Genomic DNA, 16,625 nt, shown 5'->3' with positions numbered 1-16,625 from the left:
CTGTTTCCATGCTGTAAACCTCTATAACTCTATCATTGAGATAGGGAATATTCAAAAGCATCACTCAATGCTTCTATTGTAATTTAACAACTGTCAGGTATTTTGAGCTCACTTTCTACAACTGGCTGTAAAAGTTAGCCTAATAAGTTCACTAGGATATTTTAATGAATTCAAATGATAATGCAAGATTAGAAATTGGTAGCAAGTAATTTTTCCACTCTCTACAGAAACATGTGCAGTCAACAATGGAGGCTGTGATCGTACCTGTAAAGATACCTCTACTGGTGTTCGATGCAGCTGTCCTGTAGGATTCACACTACAACCAGATGGAAAGACTTGTAAAGGTTGGACATCAATCACTTCTGTGTGTTATAGATAATTTGACACATTTAAATACTAGAGGTTTTAACATTTAAACTTTCTTTAATCTTATAGTTCGTATTTGTTAACTTTTTTATGTTGAAACACCTGTCAAAATAAGTTTTCTTATTTAATGTGTGTTGCTTTTGTGATACGTAGTTTCTGTGAACTGTGGCAGTACTCACTAATAATGTACTGTTACTTAAGTATTAAAAGAAATAGTTTTTTTCTTTTTTGAACTTTATTTCCTTCCATTTTAAAATCTGCTCCATATTTTGCTTCCAGCAATACTTTATGTTGAGCATTCCAAACCCAGGTAATGCTGAATCTGTTAATAAATAAACAGTTCTAGAAAGTGTGATCATTGCTTAATATATTTTTTAAATGCCAATGGAGAAAATAATGGGAGTTAATCCCTTAAACTATAATGGGATTTAAATTATAAAGTAATGAAATTATAAAATAATGATCATTTCCAACCAAGGATATTGAATGAAATAGATGAGGGAATGCAGGTGTAATTATCCAACACTAAATTTGGGAATGGTGCCTTTGAAATGTAAAACTGCATATGTCATTCCATTATTTAAGAAAGGACAGAGGAAAGAAAGCCAATAACTGTAGACCTTTCAGTTTCTCAACTGTGGAAAGTTACTGAATTTTTCATCAGAGAAACTGGTCATTTGGTCAGGTAATAGCTGGTCAAAGAAAGTCAGTGTCGGTTTGTGAAATGTAGATCATGCAAGACGAATCTAGACGCACCTTTCAGGGGCACAGTGGATTGGGGAATACTTACAGATGTTGACTACATAGAAATGTGGAAGGAATTTTATTCAGTTCCTCGAGGCTACTCACAAATATGAGCTCACATGGAATTGGATGTGACCAAGTGGTTTGTTCTCTGATTGATGGGATGCAACAAGAGTAAGAAGTCTGACAACACCAGGTTTAAGTCCAACCTGGACTTAAACCTCACAGGCTTTCGGGGTTTGTCCCTTCGTCAGGTGAATGGAGAGTTCACCTGACTAAGGTACAAACCCTGAAAGCTTGTGAGTTTACTATCAAATAAATTGGTTGGACTTAAACCTGGTGTTGTCAGATTTCTTACTGTGTTTACCTCAGTCCAATGCCGGCATCTCCACATCATTGCAACAAGAGATACAGTGGTATTGTCACTGAACTAGTGATCTAGAGGCCCAGGCTAATTCAAATCCTGCTGTGGCAACTGGTGAAATTAGACTTCTATTCCTAAAACATGGATTATAATGTGAGTCTCAGTAATGGTGATCGTGAAACTATCATTGATTGTTCACTAATGTCCTTTCGACAAGGAAATCTGCCATCCTTACCTGGTGTGGCCTGTGTGTGACCCCAGAGCCAGGACAATGTGGTTGACTTTTAATTGCCCTCTGAAATGGCTAAGCAAGCTATTCAGTTCAAGGGCAATTAGGGACGGACAACAACTGGCCCTGCCAATGATACTCACATCCCATGAAAGAATAAAAGAAAAAAAAGCTATGTTCCTCAAAAATTAAATTAAATTAAATTAAATTAAAAGCGGAAGAATTTAGAGTAGCTAAGAGCAGTGGGCGAGAAGAGGATTGGGAGAGGTTTAAATGTCAACAAAGATTGACAAAGAAGTTGATAAAGGAGGGTAGGAGAAGCTATGAAGCTGGGCTAGCACTTAATATAAAAAAGGATAGCAAGAGTTTTTATAAATATATAAAAAGGAAGAGGCTGGCTAGGGTGAATGTTGGTCCTTTAGAGGATGAGAAAGGGGACCTAGTGGTAGGGGATGGGGATATGGCTAAGGTCTTGAATAACTTTTTTGTTTCTGTCTTCACGGAGGAGGACGTGAATAATTTGCCGGGTGTTAGCGATGGAAAGGTGGTAGGACTGGAGGGTCTTAATGACATTACTGTTACTAGAGAGGTGGTGCTCGACAGACTGGAGGGGCTGATTGTGGACAAGTCCCCAGGACCGGATGGAATGCATCCGAGGGTTCTGAAAGAAATGGCGGAGGTTATAGTGGATGCCTTGGTGGTTATTTTCCAGACGTCGCTGGATTCCGGGGAAGTGCCGGAAGATTGGAAAACGGCTAATGTTACGCCGTTGTTTAAGAAGGGTGCCAGGCAAAAGGCGGGGAATTATAGGCCGGTTAGTTTAACGTCTGTGGTAGGTAAAATGTTAGAATCCGTCATTAAGGAGGAAATTGCGAGGCATCTTGAAGGGAATTGCTTGATAGGGCAGTCGCAACACGGTTTCATTAAAGGGAAGTCGTGTCTGACAAATTTACTGGAGTTCTATGAGGATGTGTCTAGGGCAGTGGATAGAGGAGAGCCGGTGGATGTGGTCTTTCTGGGTTTTCAGAAGGCGTTTGACAAGGTACCTCACAAGAGGTTATTGCAGAAGGTCAGGGGACATGGAGTTGGGGGTAGGGTGTTAGTGTGGATAGAGGATTGGTTGTCAAATAGGAGACAGAGAGTGGGGGTCAATGGGTGCTATTCGGATTGGCGGTTGGTGACTAGTGGGGTGCCCCAGGGGTCGGTGCTGGGGGCCTCAGCTATTTACCATTTATATAGATGATCTGGAGGAGGGAACCGAGTGTAGGGTGTCGAAATTTGCTGATGACACCAAGATTGGAGGAAAGGCAAATTGTGCGGAGGGTGTGGAGAGTCTGCAGAAGGATCTAGATAGGCTGGGCGAATGGGCCAGGAAATGGCAAATGGAATTTAATGTTGGCAAGTGTGAGGTGGTCCACTTTGGTAGGAAGAATGGTAGGAAGGACTATTACTTACGTGGCGAAAAACTGCAGCAGGCGACGGTGCAGAGGGACCTCGGGGTCCTTGTGCATGAGTCGCAAAAACCCAGCTTGCAGGTGCAGCAGGTGGTCAGGAAGGCGAATGGGATGCTGGCCTTCATAGCGAGGGGGATTGAATATAAAAGTAGGGAGGTCTTGCTGCAGCTGTATAGGGCATTGGTGAGGCTGCAGCTGGAGTACTGTGTGCAGTTTTGGGCGCCGCACCTGCGCAAAGATATTTTGGCCTTGGAGGGAGTGCAGAGGAGGTTTACTAGGCTGATACCGGAGTTGAGGGGGTTGAGCTATGAGGAGAGGCTGAATAAACTAGGCTTGTACTCGTTAGAGTTTAGAAGAATGAGGGGAGATCTCATTGAGACGTATAAGATGATGAATGGGATGGATAGGATAGAGGTGGAGAGACTCTTCCCGCTCAAAAAAGACAGTAGGACTAGGGGGCACAGCCTCAAGATAAAGGGGGGGGCGTTTTAGAACGGAGTTGAGGAGGAACTTCTTCACTCAAAGGGTGGTGAATCTCTGGAATTCTCTGCCCGTTGAAGTGGTGGAGGCTGCCTCGCTAAATATTTTTAAGAAGCGGGTTGATGGGTTTTTGATAAGAGAGGGGATTAAGGGTTATGGGGAGAGGGCGGGAAAGTGGAACTGAGCCACGACAGATCAGCCATGATCTTATTGAGTGGCGGGGCAGGCTCGAAGGGCTAGATGGCCTACTCCTGCTCCTATTTCTTATGTTCTTATGTTCTTAAAAACTCTGATGACATCTCAGCTTTTCACTATTTATTGCGTTATTTGAGATAGAGAGTTGTAAACCTAAGTTGCCAGATGGCAGTGCTAAGATGGCACCATAATTTGTGTAGATGAGAAGAAAAAAATGTAAAGGGACATAGGCTAAGTGCGTGGGCAAATAGTTGATGGAGTTTAAGTGGAAAGTCTGAGATTATCCACTATGGTCTTTTCCAGTTCCTATGTACCTTTGATAATTATTCATGCTTTCTAGTTATGGTGTCACTAATTTACCTTAAGAAAAATGAACACCTAAGTCTCTCCCCTGTTCTCTGGTGTCCCTATTGTTCTTCTCTATTTAATCTATATATCCTGTCCCATTCATCATTCCAAAATAGTAGTAAACCCGAATTTGCAGGTGACACTAAGATGGCTCAGTAAATTATCTAGATGGGAATAAAATGTTACAAAGGGACAAGTGGGAAAAATCAAAAACAATGGTAGATTGAGTTCATTGTAAGAAGTCTGAGGTTTTCCACTTTCACCTTCTTGAGTTCCTTATGTTCTTACCTACTTTTGATAAATTATTGATGTTTTCTAGTTATCAGCTCACTGGTTTAACTTTCAATGACTTTTCTCAGATAGCTTTAAAAAGATGTTAAAAGTAAAAGTACTAATGGTCTTCAATTATCTTGCAGACATTGATGAATGCCTAATCAATAATGGTGATTGTGATCATTTCTGTAAAAATACTATTGGTAGTTTTGACTGCAGCTGCAAGAAAGGATACAAACTCTTAACAGATGAAAGAACCTGCCAAGGTTGGTTTAAAAATGTTTAGGATTGTTCAAATGATCTGTCTGTGAGCTTTTTACAGATCAAGGATATGTGTCTTAGAAAACCGATCAAAGATTAGCAGGACAAAAATTGTTTGCTTATTGCTGCTTCTAGGGATTGCTAATTGGGATGACATTGATTTCCCCAGGGGAAGATAGCATAGCAGGTACTACCAGAGGAAGATAGCATAGGATTTTCCATTAACCTCAGTGAAGGGTGCCACAGGTAGCCTGCAATCCTTTCCATCCTCAAGATCTATGACTTGTCCAATTAACATTGCTTTAAAGTAATGCATTGTGAAAATGAATTTTTAGCCCAATGTCTTTATGTTACAGTTTCTGTGCAAATGATCATAAGTCTTTAAGAACTGGTTTATAAAAGCCAGTCATGGGTTCTAAAACTACTATAAAAACTTTTGGCTATGAGTCACTCGAATCAGTTCCCAGTGCCCATGCCAGCAGGAAAACTAGAGTGCTTCCCGCTGGCATTAGCAGTGACTGTGAGATGGCATTCAACCATATTAACCATCCCAATTTATGCAGAGTGAGACAAAGGATCACCGTGCAGACAGTCAAGCACCCCACCCCCCCAACACTACCACCAAATGGAAATGTTTAATCCTCTGTTGACCAGGGGAACAGCACCAACCCTTCATCACAGAGGGGCATCCTCCTCCCACTGTGTAAAGAATGGATCATTTCCCCCACCAATAACAGGCATGAGGGTGACCCAACTCTCCCTGCTGCCCCAACCCAAAATCCCCCCCACCACTCTCCACCAGCTAGAGGCCTCAATAGCTCCCTCACAAGAGAGACACTCCCAGATGGATCCCACTCATGACCCCCCTCTGGAAGCCAGTGCCAACCTTGGAATGGCACTAGCACCCTGGCCTGACTTGGCGCCTTGACCTCCGAGTGTTGTCAATGAGGTAAGTGCAGTGCCAATGTTCCACTCAGCCACTGCAAGGCTGCAAAGGGAGGATCCTCCAAGGGTCCTGGGGATCAGGTGGACCTGGCTGGGGGCAAAGGGTGGACCTCAGAACTCTTCCCCTGGGATGATGGTCTGGTGGCTAGACTGCCCCGATTGCCCTGGGAAACCTGAACATCATTCTTGGCATTGTGAGCTCAGGCATCTTTCTAACCAAAGAGTTTGTTCTGGTTGTGGATCTGGTCACTTTAATCTCCATGCCCCTGGACACCTAGCAGGCTTCCAAATCACAGCAACACTCCATTCTGCAGAAGGAATTCCTCTGTCAGAAACTGTAGGTATAGGAAGACCCCATTCAAGTCCTCTCACAGAAGTCACTTTCACTGGTGGTGGGCGGGGTGGGGGTGGTCCCTTCTTTGCAGCTGCTCATTCAGCCCCAATTTTTCAACACTGCATTTATTCCTAGTCTCAGAGCCTTTCTAGAGAGCACAAATGCTTGGAAAGATTTTGAAATTCTTTCCTTTTCTTTGGGAAAAATGTTGCTTTCATTAAATTTCATAGTGCAGACTAACAAGACATTGATTGACAGCTTAATGGTTTTTGCACAGCATAAAGTGATTATCTTTCCCTTCACGGTTGAATGCATCTGAATTAACCACATTGTTCCTAACCTCAATTTTTGAGGAGCTGAGAGCACTTAGCAATTTTTGAAGTTGCCTGCAGCTGTGAGCCAGAACCATGTAGATTGTGACCAGCACCAAAGACTGCCTGGTGCAGTTGCCTCTGGAGAGGCGGGTGAATGGCAGGAGGGCATTGATCTAGGCTTCAAGCCTGCTAATGACATTTAAATTAACACTTTTGCATAGTCATCAAGTTCCCATCCATTCTGGTTGGGAACACGATCAGGGTTGTGAGCCAGGTGAATCGAAATGCTTTGACATCTCACAGTAATCCTATTTTAGCCCCGACACCCTATTAAGCCGGCCATTGGGATTCCCACTAGTGGCAAAAGGTCCAGTGAATCCCACCCCTTTATCTCTATTTGTTAGTTATGCTACACTTTTCTGTCTTGAAATAGAATTAAGGAGTACTTCAGATTTGCTTCTCACCAACAAGCAAAGGGATTGTCTACAAAAAAAAACAAAGCTACATAAAGTCAGTTAAATAACTTCCCATTCTGTGAAACTATAAATAATGACAACAAATATTAACTGCAAACACGCCAAGTGAAATTTTAATTGATCTTGAGTATTTGCGCAAATGAATGAAAGTATGTTGACAACTTGTTTTACACAATATGTAAAATAAAATCATTGATAAAAAAAATTAGGCTGTGAAATGGACAGCCAATTCCCCATCAACCCTTGTGTGTTACTGCACAAGATGCATTTCATTCCTTTGATACATTCCTGAGCTGTGCAGCACAGTAAGATTCCCATTTGAACATACCTAGGCCCATTCATGAATACACTTCGACTTATACCCTACCATGGGTGGTTGCATTCAGGAGAAGGGGGAGAAATGAGCCTGTCAGAATCAGTGCTGGGTTTTTCAGACCTTGTTGGAAACCTATGTGACTTGGTAATATTTCATCATATTCCTACTTATAATGTGGAATTGTGAGAGACCCAAGATGTTGTTTGGCAAGATGATTATGCCATTTCTTTGGAGATAATCCTCAATTATTCACTTTATGTAGTTAGATTTCAGGTAACAAAATAATTGGGTAGAAAGATTGGGTTAGCATTTTCATATTTATCATTCTAAAGCTATTCATCAGGCTGACTTTAACACATTTGTTGATACCTTTATCTTTGTAATTTCCTCTGTAATATCTGATACTTTCTTTTATCCATGTAGTGTTTCATAGTCAAACTAAATAAATCTTCACCCTTGGGCTTCATTTCCTCTGAGGTTTGAATGTTAATGTATTTGTACAAATTCCTGATGGACCTCAATACAAGTATTAACTTCCTTTAATGGTTAAAAACCATTTGCAAACAGAATGTGTTAAAGCCTCTTGTCCAAATACAGTCACATTTCAGTAAGAATCACTAGATAGCAACCTAAACGTTCATTTTTTTAAAACCCTTTCCCTAGCCCAGAGGCACTAAACTATTTCTTGCCACCTTAAATTGTGATCAGCACACACTGGGAATCGGAACAGAAAGTGAAAGTTTACTTATTAGTCACAGTAAGGGTTACACTAACACTGCAATGAAGTTGCTATGAAATGCTCTGTATCGCCACACTCTGGTGCCTGTTGGGTCAATGCATCTAACCAGCATGTTTTTCAGATTGTGGGAGGAAACTGGAGCACCTGAGGAAACACACGCAGACACAGGGAGAACGTGCAAACTCCAGACACGCAGTGACCCAAGTCAGGAATCAAACCCGGGTCTCTGGTGCTGTGAGGCAGCAGTGCTACCCACTGTGCCACCATGCTGCATCCTTCGTTAATATTTCCTAGCATCAGGTCATTTGATGCATTTACTGATTAAGCTGACCGGAAAGTTTGAATTTCTCCTCTATTCTTCATTATGTTTTGTGTTTAAATTGTAATCGATTGCTTCTTTGTCATCACAGTATGTATCTTTTTAATTGTAGATATTGATGAATGCTTCTTCGAAAGAGCATGTGATCACATATGTATCAACTACCCAGGATATTTTGAATGTGTTTGTAAAAAGGGATATACTTTGTATGGATTGATTCACTGTGGAGGCAAGTCAAGATGAGTATTTCATAGGATATTCTTCAGAGTACTTTTTATTTGAATATTTTACACTATATTAACAATTAAAGCACACATGAGGAAAAAAAAGAGAAAAGGCATAGTTTGTGATTTACTGTTTATATTTATTAAAGTTGCTATCTTGCCTCTTTTACACCTCTGAAAACTACTGTGCTGTGCATTTTCTCTGGCTGAGAATGAGCAATAAAGTTGCTACACCAATGCTGCTTTGTTATGGAGTTAGTAGGAGTAATCATGATGCCTGTTTTTTGTTCATGCTTGGGAAGCACTCATCTCTTTCCAGTTTCCTCTGGATGACTCACCTGAGATCAGTTATTCTTTGTGTGGTGAATTGCAGGTATGAACTGGTGGCATATAACTCCATGGCACTGTATACCATTAGATCATTGACGTTCTACGTCACTTAATCTTAATATGAGTCACAGTCTTTTTTCTTCCTAGTTTACCTTCTCCACTCCTATTTTCAGCAACTCATTCTCAGCCGTGGGCTCAGGCAGTCCTATGGTTCCTCTTCATGTATCTGCCTATTGGACATCTATGGCTGGCTATGCAACGATCGGGGACATTTCAATAGCATGACTAAATTTCATTCTGTAATCATCTTATGTTCATACTGACTACTTTGTAGCAAAAAAGATTTTGAATAACAATCAACTACTTGATCATGGACTATTACTCCCTCCCTATTCCCAGAAGAGGGATATGGGTCAAATGGGGGCAATTAGGATTAGTTTAGGGGTTTAAAAAAAAGGTGGCATGGACAAGTTGGACCGAAGGGCCTGTTTCCATGCTGTAAATCTCTATGACTATGACTTTAATACTAAGACCAATTACGTCATCATCACTCTATTTGAGAGTACTATTTGCCTGTATGCCTCACCATAACACTGTGGTGACTGTCACCTTGAGCCACTAAGAGAACCAGTATAAAACTACATTTTGCAGTTGTGGAGCTGCAGTTTTCCCCTTTTGTTTGAAATAGTTGTCCTTGGTTTTTAGACATCGACGAGTGTAGCATCAACAATGGAGGCTGTGAACATAGATGTGTGAACTCAGTTGGAAGTTATGAGTGCCATTGTCATCCCGGCTACAAACTACATTGGAACAAGAAAGACTGTGTTGGTAAGAACCTATATGGAGCTAATTATTGCTGTGTCCTTTCGCTTGCCAAATCTTTAAATTTGGAAGCCACTGATGGGTCAGACCTGGGTAAACAGTGAGACCTATTCTTCCAGCTCATGGATTCTCTGTTTTACTTTTGTGAACGTTTATTTTTAATGTAGCTTTTATCACTCATTTAGTATTTGTAGCAAGAGAAGAACAGGAGATACTTTTCTTTGTGGTTTTTCATTTCTCAAAGATTATCTTAAATGATTTCTGTCTGTCTCCTTCTCTCTTTAGCATTGGTATTTCCCCTCTGAAATATGTGTTGGATTGTTTATGTTTATCATACTTCTATAATCTGTACAGTTTACCTTTACCTTTTGTTGACTTTCCTTTATTGGGCAGCAGAAGATGGTTGACGTAAGATGAATTTTGCCACCATACTGCCTTTCGTGTAATTTGGACGCAGAGTAAAATTTGTCTTGAAAGCTAATTGTGGTAACCGTGCAATTAATTTTTTTCCATGAGTGTGTTGTATTTTTATCCTCTTTAGAAGCAGAGAAGCTCCTACCAACTAAAGTGTCAGCCAAAGCCCTGCTTAACTGCAGTAAAAGAGGTGGAGCTGTTATGTGCTCTTTGAGCTGCCAATCAAATGTGTACTTTGCTGCTGGTGAGTTGATTAGTGCAATGTTACAAAGTTTTTCATTATTATTCCATAGAGCTTTAGTACAAAATATTTCAAGTTTTAGAAAGATTTTTCATTTGTATAGTCCACTGACTACAGAGGGCAGCGGATACCAAGTGTCCCATTGTTATATAGAAAGCAGTTCCTAAAATTGTACATTTCTAGAATCATAGTCACATAATAAGAAATTGTAAGACTGTAACTAGAGTTAAAGACAAGCAATAGAATTTCTGTCAGTATCACCAATTATACTGACAAAATCCAGGAAAAAACTGGCAAAATCAGTGCACAGAATAGGGAATTTTCAACATAAATGAGTGATTCTCAACTTGCATTTGTGTTTTCCACAATCTTTTCCGATAGTTTAAAATTCACAATACCCAGATTAGACCCCACCCTTGCTTCTTTGACCTGAGTATTTTAAGATTTTGCCAATTACATTGGTTAGGAAAGGTTCTTCAAATTGCATTCATTTTCTAAGCTGCTGCGATACGTTTTAAAAGATTTTTCATTGAAAAATGTATTTATAATAAAGAAATTATTAATTGGTTCCATATCATTTTTTAGTCATTTTCATTTATTCAAATCAGATTACTCAGAAGTGGAGGACTAGACATTCATATTAAAATACTTTTTTTAGTGATTAAACTCATTTTCAGCTGTTTTAATAAAAATGCATCTGGTTACCACGCTTAAATACATCAGTAAATACTTCCTAATGAAAGGAGACAATTGTGTTTGATTACATTGCCCGATTGTGCTGGCTCATTGAAGGTCGTGGGCTGGATTTTTGTCATGGAGACAGGAATCGAGAGTTGGGAATTTTCCCAACATTACAATCCCATCTCTTACCTAGCAGTGCTTAGAGGACAGGATGGCTTGAAATTGAAGGCAGGGCAGTGCTGAGGTGACCATTTACAGAATCTTTGTTTTACTTCTTCATTGTAAAGCCCCCCTCTCCCCATCCACTTAATCCCAGTAACTGAAAATAATTCAAAAACTCATAGATTTGTCACAATAAACAAATGTCACTTGAGTAAACATTGGAAAAACCATTATAGCATTGTCAAAGCCTTCAAACCTGGATTCTACTACCCAACTGCATAAACAAACTCTACAATACAGAATCAATGAGCGTTTTGGAAGGCAACCAAGCCATTAACCTCACGTTCCTCAGGAGAGCTCTGTAAACAAACTCTACAGTACTGGATCCATTAGTGCTTTGGAAGAGAGCCAAGCTATCAAACTCATTCCCTCAGACAGTTGCCAAAACAAACTCTGCAGTGCAGAATCCATCAGTGCCTTCAAAGGCAGCTAAATGATAATATATTGATGAAAGCTTTTAAACTTCCAAACAGATGGCTGGGTTCTTCTCCAGAAATATTGTGCATAGTTCTAATAATTTGCCCAGGATCTCACACTGGGCTAGCCTTTCAATATTGTGCAGGGCAGAATAACATTTTAACCAGTTGAATGATCTATTCAAATGCATCTGAAGATGTTTCCACTTTTACATTGCTGCTCTTTCACTTGACCAATTGCCAGTTGTCAGAAATAGCAATCTGGCAACCACATTACTTAATGGTCAGTTTTCCAGTCACAGCACTGTTGTTACTCACTTTATTAAACGCAGATATAACATAGGCTACAGCATTTCAGAGAGATCTGTAGAGCAGGCAACACAAATTTACTCACCTTTTATACTCTTTCCACCTCTAATCCATGGTTCACCGCTCCACTCTGCAGTTGTGATTTAGGAGGGCTTCTATAACACGGCTTTCTTACTGAAAATTGTAGAATTTCTTAAATGCCCGCTTACACTGTGATGCTGGCAACTTCTCTACAGTAATGTGTGGTGTTCCCAAAGTGCCCCTTCCTCACTCTGTAAACAATTGCTAGAGGTGGAAATGGAGGCAGAACATTTACCTTTGTCACTCAGAGGCCATTTGTTTCCAATTTCTGACTGTGTGATGTCCAAAATGCCTGGAAGATCTGCTCCCTTACATTTGTGATTGTGCAAATACATTTTTATTGAAAACTTGAACTGTAACCAAAACTAGAACAATCCAGGCACATATTGGTATAGTTTCCCAATTATGCCTAAAATGAAAACACTCCACAACAAAAAATTCAGTTGCCAGTGTAACCAGCAAGTATGAAACCCTGGTCATATAACTCTGATTATTCCTACTCAGTTTTTCCAAGCATGTGTGCTATGAAAAATATGATGTGGTCAGTTCAGATTCTAAGCATTTTAACACAACCAAATGAAAGCTTTTTTTATCACTTACATGCTAAGATAGTGACGGACATTGTGTCTGAGTGTGAAAGATTAAAAACTGATACTTAAACATCATTCATTGTCTACAGTACTCTCCTGCATGGACCTGAATGATTACGTCTGCAATTTTGACCCCCTTTTTCCATAGAGCTGTGACTCATTCAATTAATTTGAATCAGCTGTTTGACAGCATGGCGATGCTTAAGCAGAAAGGTAGAAGGTATAGATTAATAAGTTAATAAATGCACACAGTTTCGGAAGCATTTGTATAGGAAACAGAGGGATGCTAATGATTGCACAATGTTCAGCAAGAGCTGGACAATGTCCAGGCTTGGGCTGACAAGTGGCAATTAACATTTGTGCCACACAACTGTCAAGCAATAACCATCTCCAACAAAAAAGTATCTAACCGTCGCCTCTTGCCATTCAATGGCATTACTATCACTGAATTCTCCCTTGAGCAACATTGTGGGTTTATCATTGATCAGGAACAAAATTGGACTGGCCATTTCAACAGTGTGGTTGTAAGAGCAGGTCGGAGGCTCAGAATCCTCAGCAGGTAATTCACCTGCTGAAACTTGAACCCTGTCCACCATCTAGGACAAGTCAGAAATGTGATGGAATACTCACCAAGTGCAGCTTGGAGTACAGCTCCAACAACACTCAAGAAGATTGACACCATCCAGAACAAAGCAGCCCACTTGTTTGCACCCCATCCACAAACACTGACTGCCTCCACCACTAATGTGCAATGGCAGTTGTGTCTACCATCTACAAGATGCACTGCAGGAACTCACCAAAGTTATTTAGATCGCACCAAACTCAAGACATTTGTCATCTAGAAGGACAAGGGCAATTCAACCACCTACAATTGTTTGTTGCAATGTCAAAGTCTGGACCTCCCTCTCTAACAGCAATAGATTGCAGTTGTTCAAGAAGACAGCTCACCACAACCTTCTCGAGGGCAATTAGAAATGGGCAATAAACGCTGGCCTAGCCAGTGACCCTTCCATTCCAAGAATGAATTTTAAAAAAAGCAGGGCAGTTTATACAAAGAAAGAAATAGGTAAGTGGCAAAAGACAAGAAGAGTTGGAGACAACCCAGAAGGGAAAAAACATTAAAAATGGGGAAGTAAGAATACCGGTCCCAACCAGTCTTGTATAGTTTAAAATGGAGATCAGTAAAAACTGGGGGATAAGAATACCAGGACGAGCTGCGTTTACTAAATGGAAACAAGAAGGGAATGTATAAGAGAGATGTCAGAATGAAATTGAAAATGTGTTGATAACTGTGCAGCAATGTGCTGGGAGGGAGGGAGGCATGCATTATTTGTGTCTGATAGCACCAGTGGGAAGTTGGTATCATTTTCATTGTTATTCCTCATCTGCATGCTATTGATGAGTTGGCAATGTTCAACAAATGCTGACAGATAGCTTACCAATCCAGGAAGGAACAGGAAATCTATGGCTACTCTGCAGAGAGGAGCCTATATAATTCAGAAGAAGAGGTAAAACCTTAGGGAGGGAGTGGAGCAGCAAAATTGGTAACAGGCCTGAAGACATTTTTGGTATCAGAGTGTTTATCATTGTTTTAGCCTTTTGTTCAGAACTTCTGGAGTGGCCTACAACTTAAGGAGTGCTGGTTTGGCTATGCTATGTTCAGTAACAATAGGAGGAGTGTGCATGGTGTACATTGAGTTCATTAGTGGCTGCAAGTAGTCTTGGGTGTAGGGCCAACACTTATGCATCATAATAAGATTATTGTCTGTGTTGGGTGGAAGTGTCACCTACCAATTTCAAACCCGTAATAGTTGAGTAATGCAGTTCTCATGCAGCATAGTGAGCAGTAGGTTATTAAAGAAGTATGCTATTTACTAAGCATCTAGTTTTCAGCAAGAATATAATGAGAGGGTGATGAAAAAAGAGACATACTGTCAAAGTTTTTCATCTTGCACACATCAAGACAGATTCACAAAGGGACTGATTTAAACAATAGCTTGGCAGTTAACTGTTCCCTGGTGCATTCTCCATGATAATGACTCTATCAGTTAGAGTGCTCTTGCCAACCAATCAGCACCCTCTTTACATCAGCAAATCAAACTCAATTGTTGTTCCCTTTATGTTTGATATTCTTGCAATTCTGTCCTGAGGAGTGCAAGATGGAAAGCTTCAACAGCATGTTTCTTTACTCAGCAATACTCAAGATCTGTATTACCAAGCAACTAAGACATAGTCATATTAAGAGAGAAATAAATTTTATTTAGAATTTTTATTTATGAGTGACACGACAAAACGTCAAATAGTATGATACAATAACACTTCTACGATAGGTATAACATTCATAGACTCTCCTGCATCTGCACATCTATTTCTTTTGGTCACCCCAGAATACTTATAACTTTACAAACATCCACCAGTGCCATATTGACTCAGAAAAGTTTCGGCAGGAAGGAATATCTTAAGTTTATGCATCTGTACGTACCTTTATATTGATCATTGCATTCCATTGATGTCAATATAAATATCTTGCATTACTAGCCCCAGCACTGTGCAATCAAATATCTACTCTGGTACAGACTTGAGAGAGAATTCACAAAATCCATTTTGTAAAAATGTCTTCACTTTCTCAATTTGCTAATGAAATTTTGTTGAGAGACTCAAAATAAGACCTCACACTTGATGTCTCTGTCATCCCATTTGCCAGCATGGATGTGGTAGGACTGAGATCACTGACTTTTCAGTCACCTGCAGTTTTTAAATTTATTTGGCCCGTGCCCCTATTGGAAAGAGGCACAAGTTTTATTATTTAAAGCTTAGGACTCCGCAACCACTGTCAGGCAATTAAGTGTGACAGTTAATGGTGGAACCATCTATTTCATAATGTAGGAAATGGCCCAAACCAGCGTCTCTAAAAAGAATCACTACAAGTAGCTCTGGAACATTAAAAATAATTTATTTGCATCTTTTTTGGGCTGTAGAATAAATAGAATTGCTCTATCTGCGTTTTACAGCCCACTCCTTCCCTTCTATAATGCCCTGTATCATTGCTTCCACCCACTGTTTTGGGTTCTACTTTATCCCTTGCTACAAGCTGTGGATGACCTGCTGAATTCTTCTCCCCATTCCCTGTCTTCGAAACACCAAACTGACATGCATTTGCATAGCACCAACAGTATGGAAATAGGACCACACCATCAGAATAGTTTGGAACTCTTGCTGGTGATGTCAAGCGAGTGGCAAGATCCGTCTGATATATGATAATCAGGCCTATGTTTCTTCATTTTATCTGTACTTCCTTTCAATTTGGGATTTTTGCACTGCCATTAAATGGATAATTCTCCATCATTAAAGCCAGGTTTTCTAAGTTAACATGTTCTGATAGTTAACTATTTTAAATATGTATGAATATGAATCCCAAGGATCTTCTATAGGTCTTAAGCTTGCTTGAGAGTCTTATCAATTGAACTAATTTTCTTTAATGTGCTGTATTTGACAGAATCTGAAGATTCTTACACAATTAGATGTGGTGTGTCTTCTCAATGTCAGCGCTTTGGGCAAAACATAAAAGATATTACACATTGTACAGGTGAGTAAAAGGAAGATTTATGTGTGGTTATAGTTTGTTGCTCTGAAAGCCTATTTTACATTGCCTATTAAAGGTAATAAATTGTACCCACAAGGGGTTTCAGGCTGTTGACCCATCAGTAATTGTTAGGGGACTAAGACCTTGCCCTGTATATTTTTATAAAATATATATAGAGAAATGCTCATTGCTATCTCTAAAACTGAATCTATGTTTGTCTGTGACCCTCAAACAAAAGAAGCTACCTGGCAGTATCGTACAAACTTGCACCTCATTATCCCCAAAGTGACACACATGACCCCGCAGTGGGCTGCACAGACCAAATTCAAAGAGAGCTATACAACAGCCGTCTGCATCTCGTAACCCTGGAATATGCTGGTTTGCCAAGACAAAGTGCCCCTCAATTTTCCTTTCAGTTCCTAATCATTGAGACATTTAACAATCATGGGAAACCAAATGAGTGAAGAGATGGGAATCATGTGACATAGACCTCTGGTTTGTAGAATCAGTAAAATTGTTTTGCTGTACTGCAAAGTCAGTCTGCCTTTTTAGTAT

General features: G+C 40.1%; 1 protein-coding gene across 1 annotated transcript in view; it reads left to right on the top strand.

Annotated features, from left to right (window-relative positions):
• Nucleotides 1-16,625, top strand: part of scube2 (signal peptide, CUB domain, EGF-like 2) — a 138,883-nt gene that overhangs the window by 55,096 nt on the left and 67,162 nt on the right. Inside the window, exons 8-13 of the mRNA XM_080190201.1 lie at nt 228-344; nt 4,597-4,719; nt 8,270-8,386; nt 9,417-9,539; nt 10,075-10,191; nt 15,984-16,073. Coding sequence (XP_080046327.1) covers nt 228-344; nt 4,597-4,719; nt 8,270-8,386; nt 9,417-9,539; nt 10,075-10,191; nt 15,984-16,073 — 687 coding nt within the window. The remainder of the gene's footprint in view (nt 1-227; nt 345-4,596; nt 4,720-8,269; nt 8,387-9,416; nt 9,540-10,074; nt 10,192-15,983; nt 16,074-16,625) is intronic.

Source organism: Carcharhinus amblyrhynchos, chromosome 6 (genome assembly GCF_965287045.1).
Source record: "Carcharhinus amblyrhynchos chromosome 6, sCarAmb.v2.hapA, whole genome shotgun sequence".
NCBI classification, from domain to species: domain Eukaryota; kingdom Metazoa; phylum Chordata; class Chondrichthyes; order Carcharhiniformes; family Carcharhinidae; genus Carcharhinus; species Carcharhinus amblyrhynchos.
Note: the sequence above shows the minus strand (reverse complement) of the source record. Positions and strands in the feature narration are given on the sequence as shown.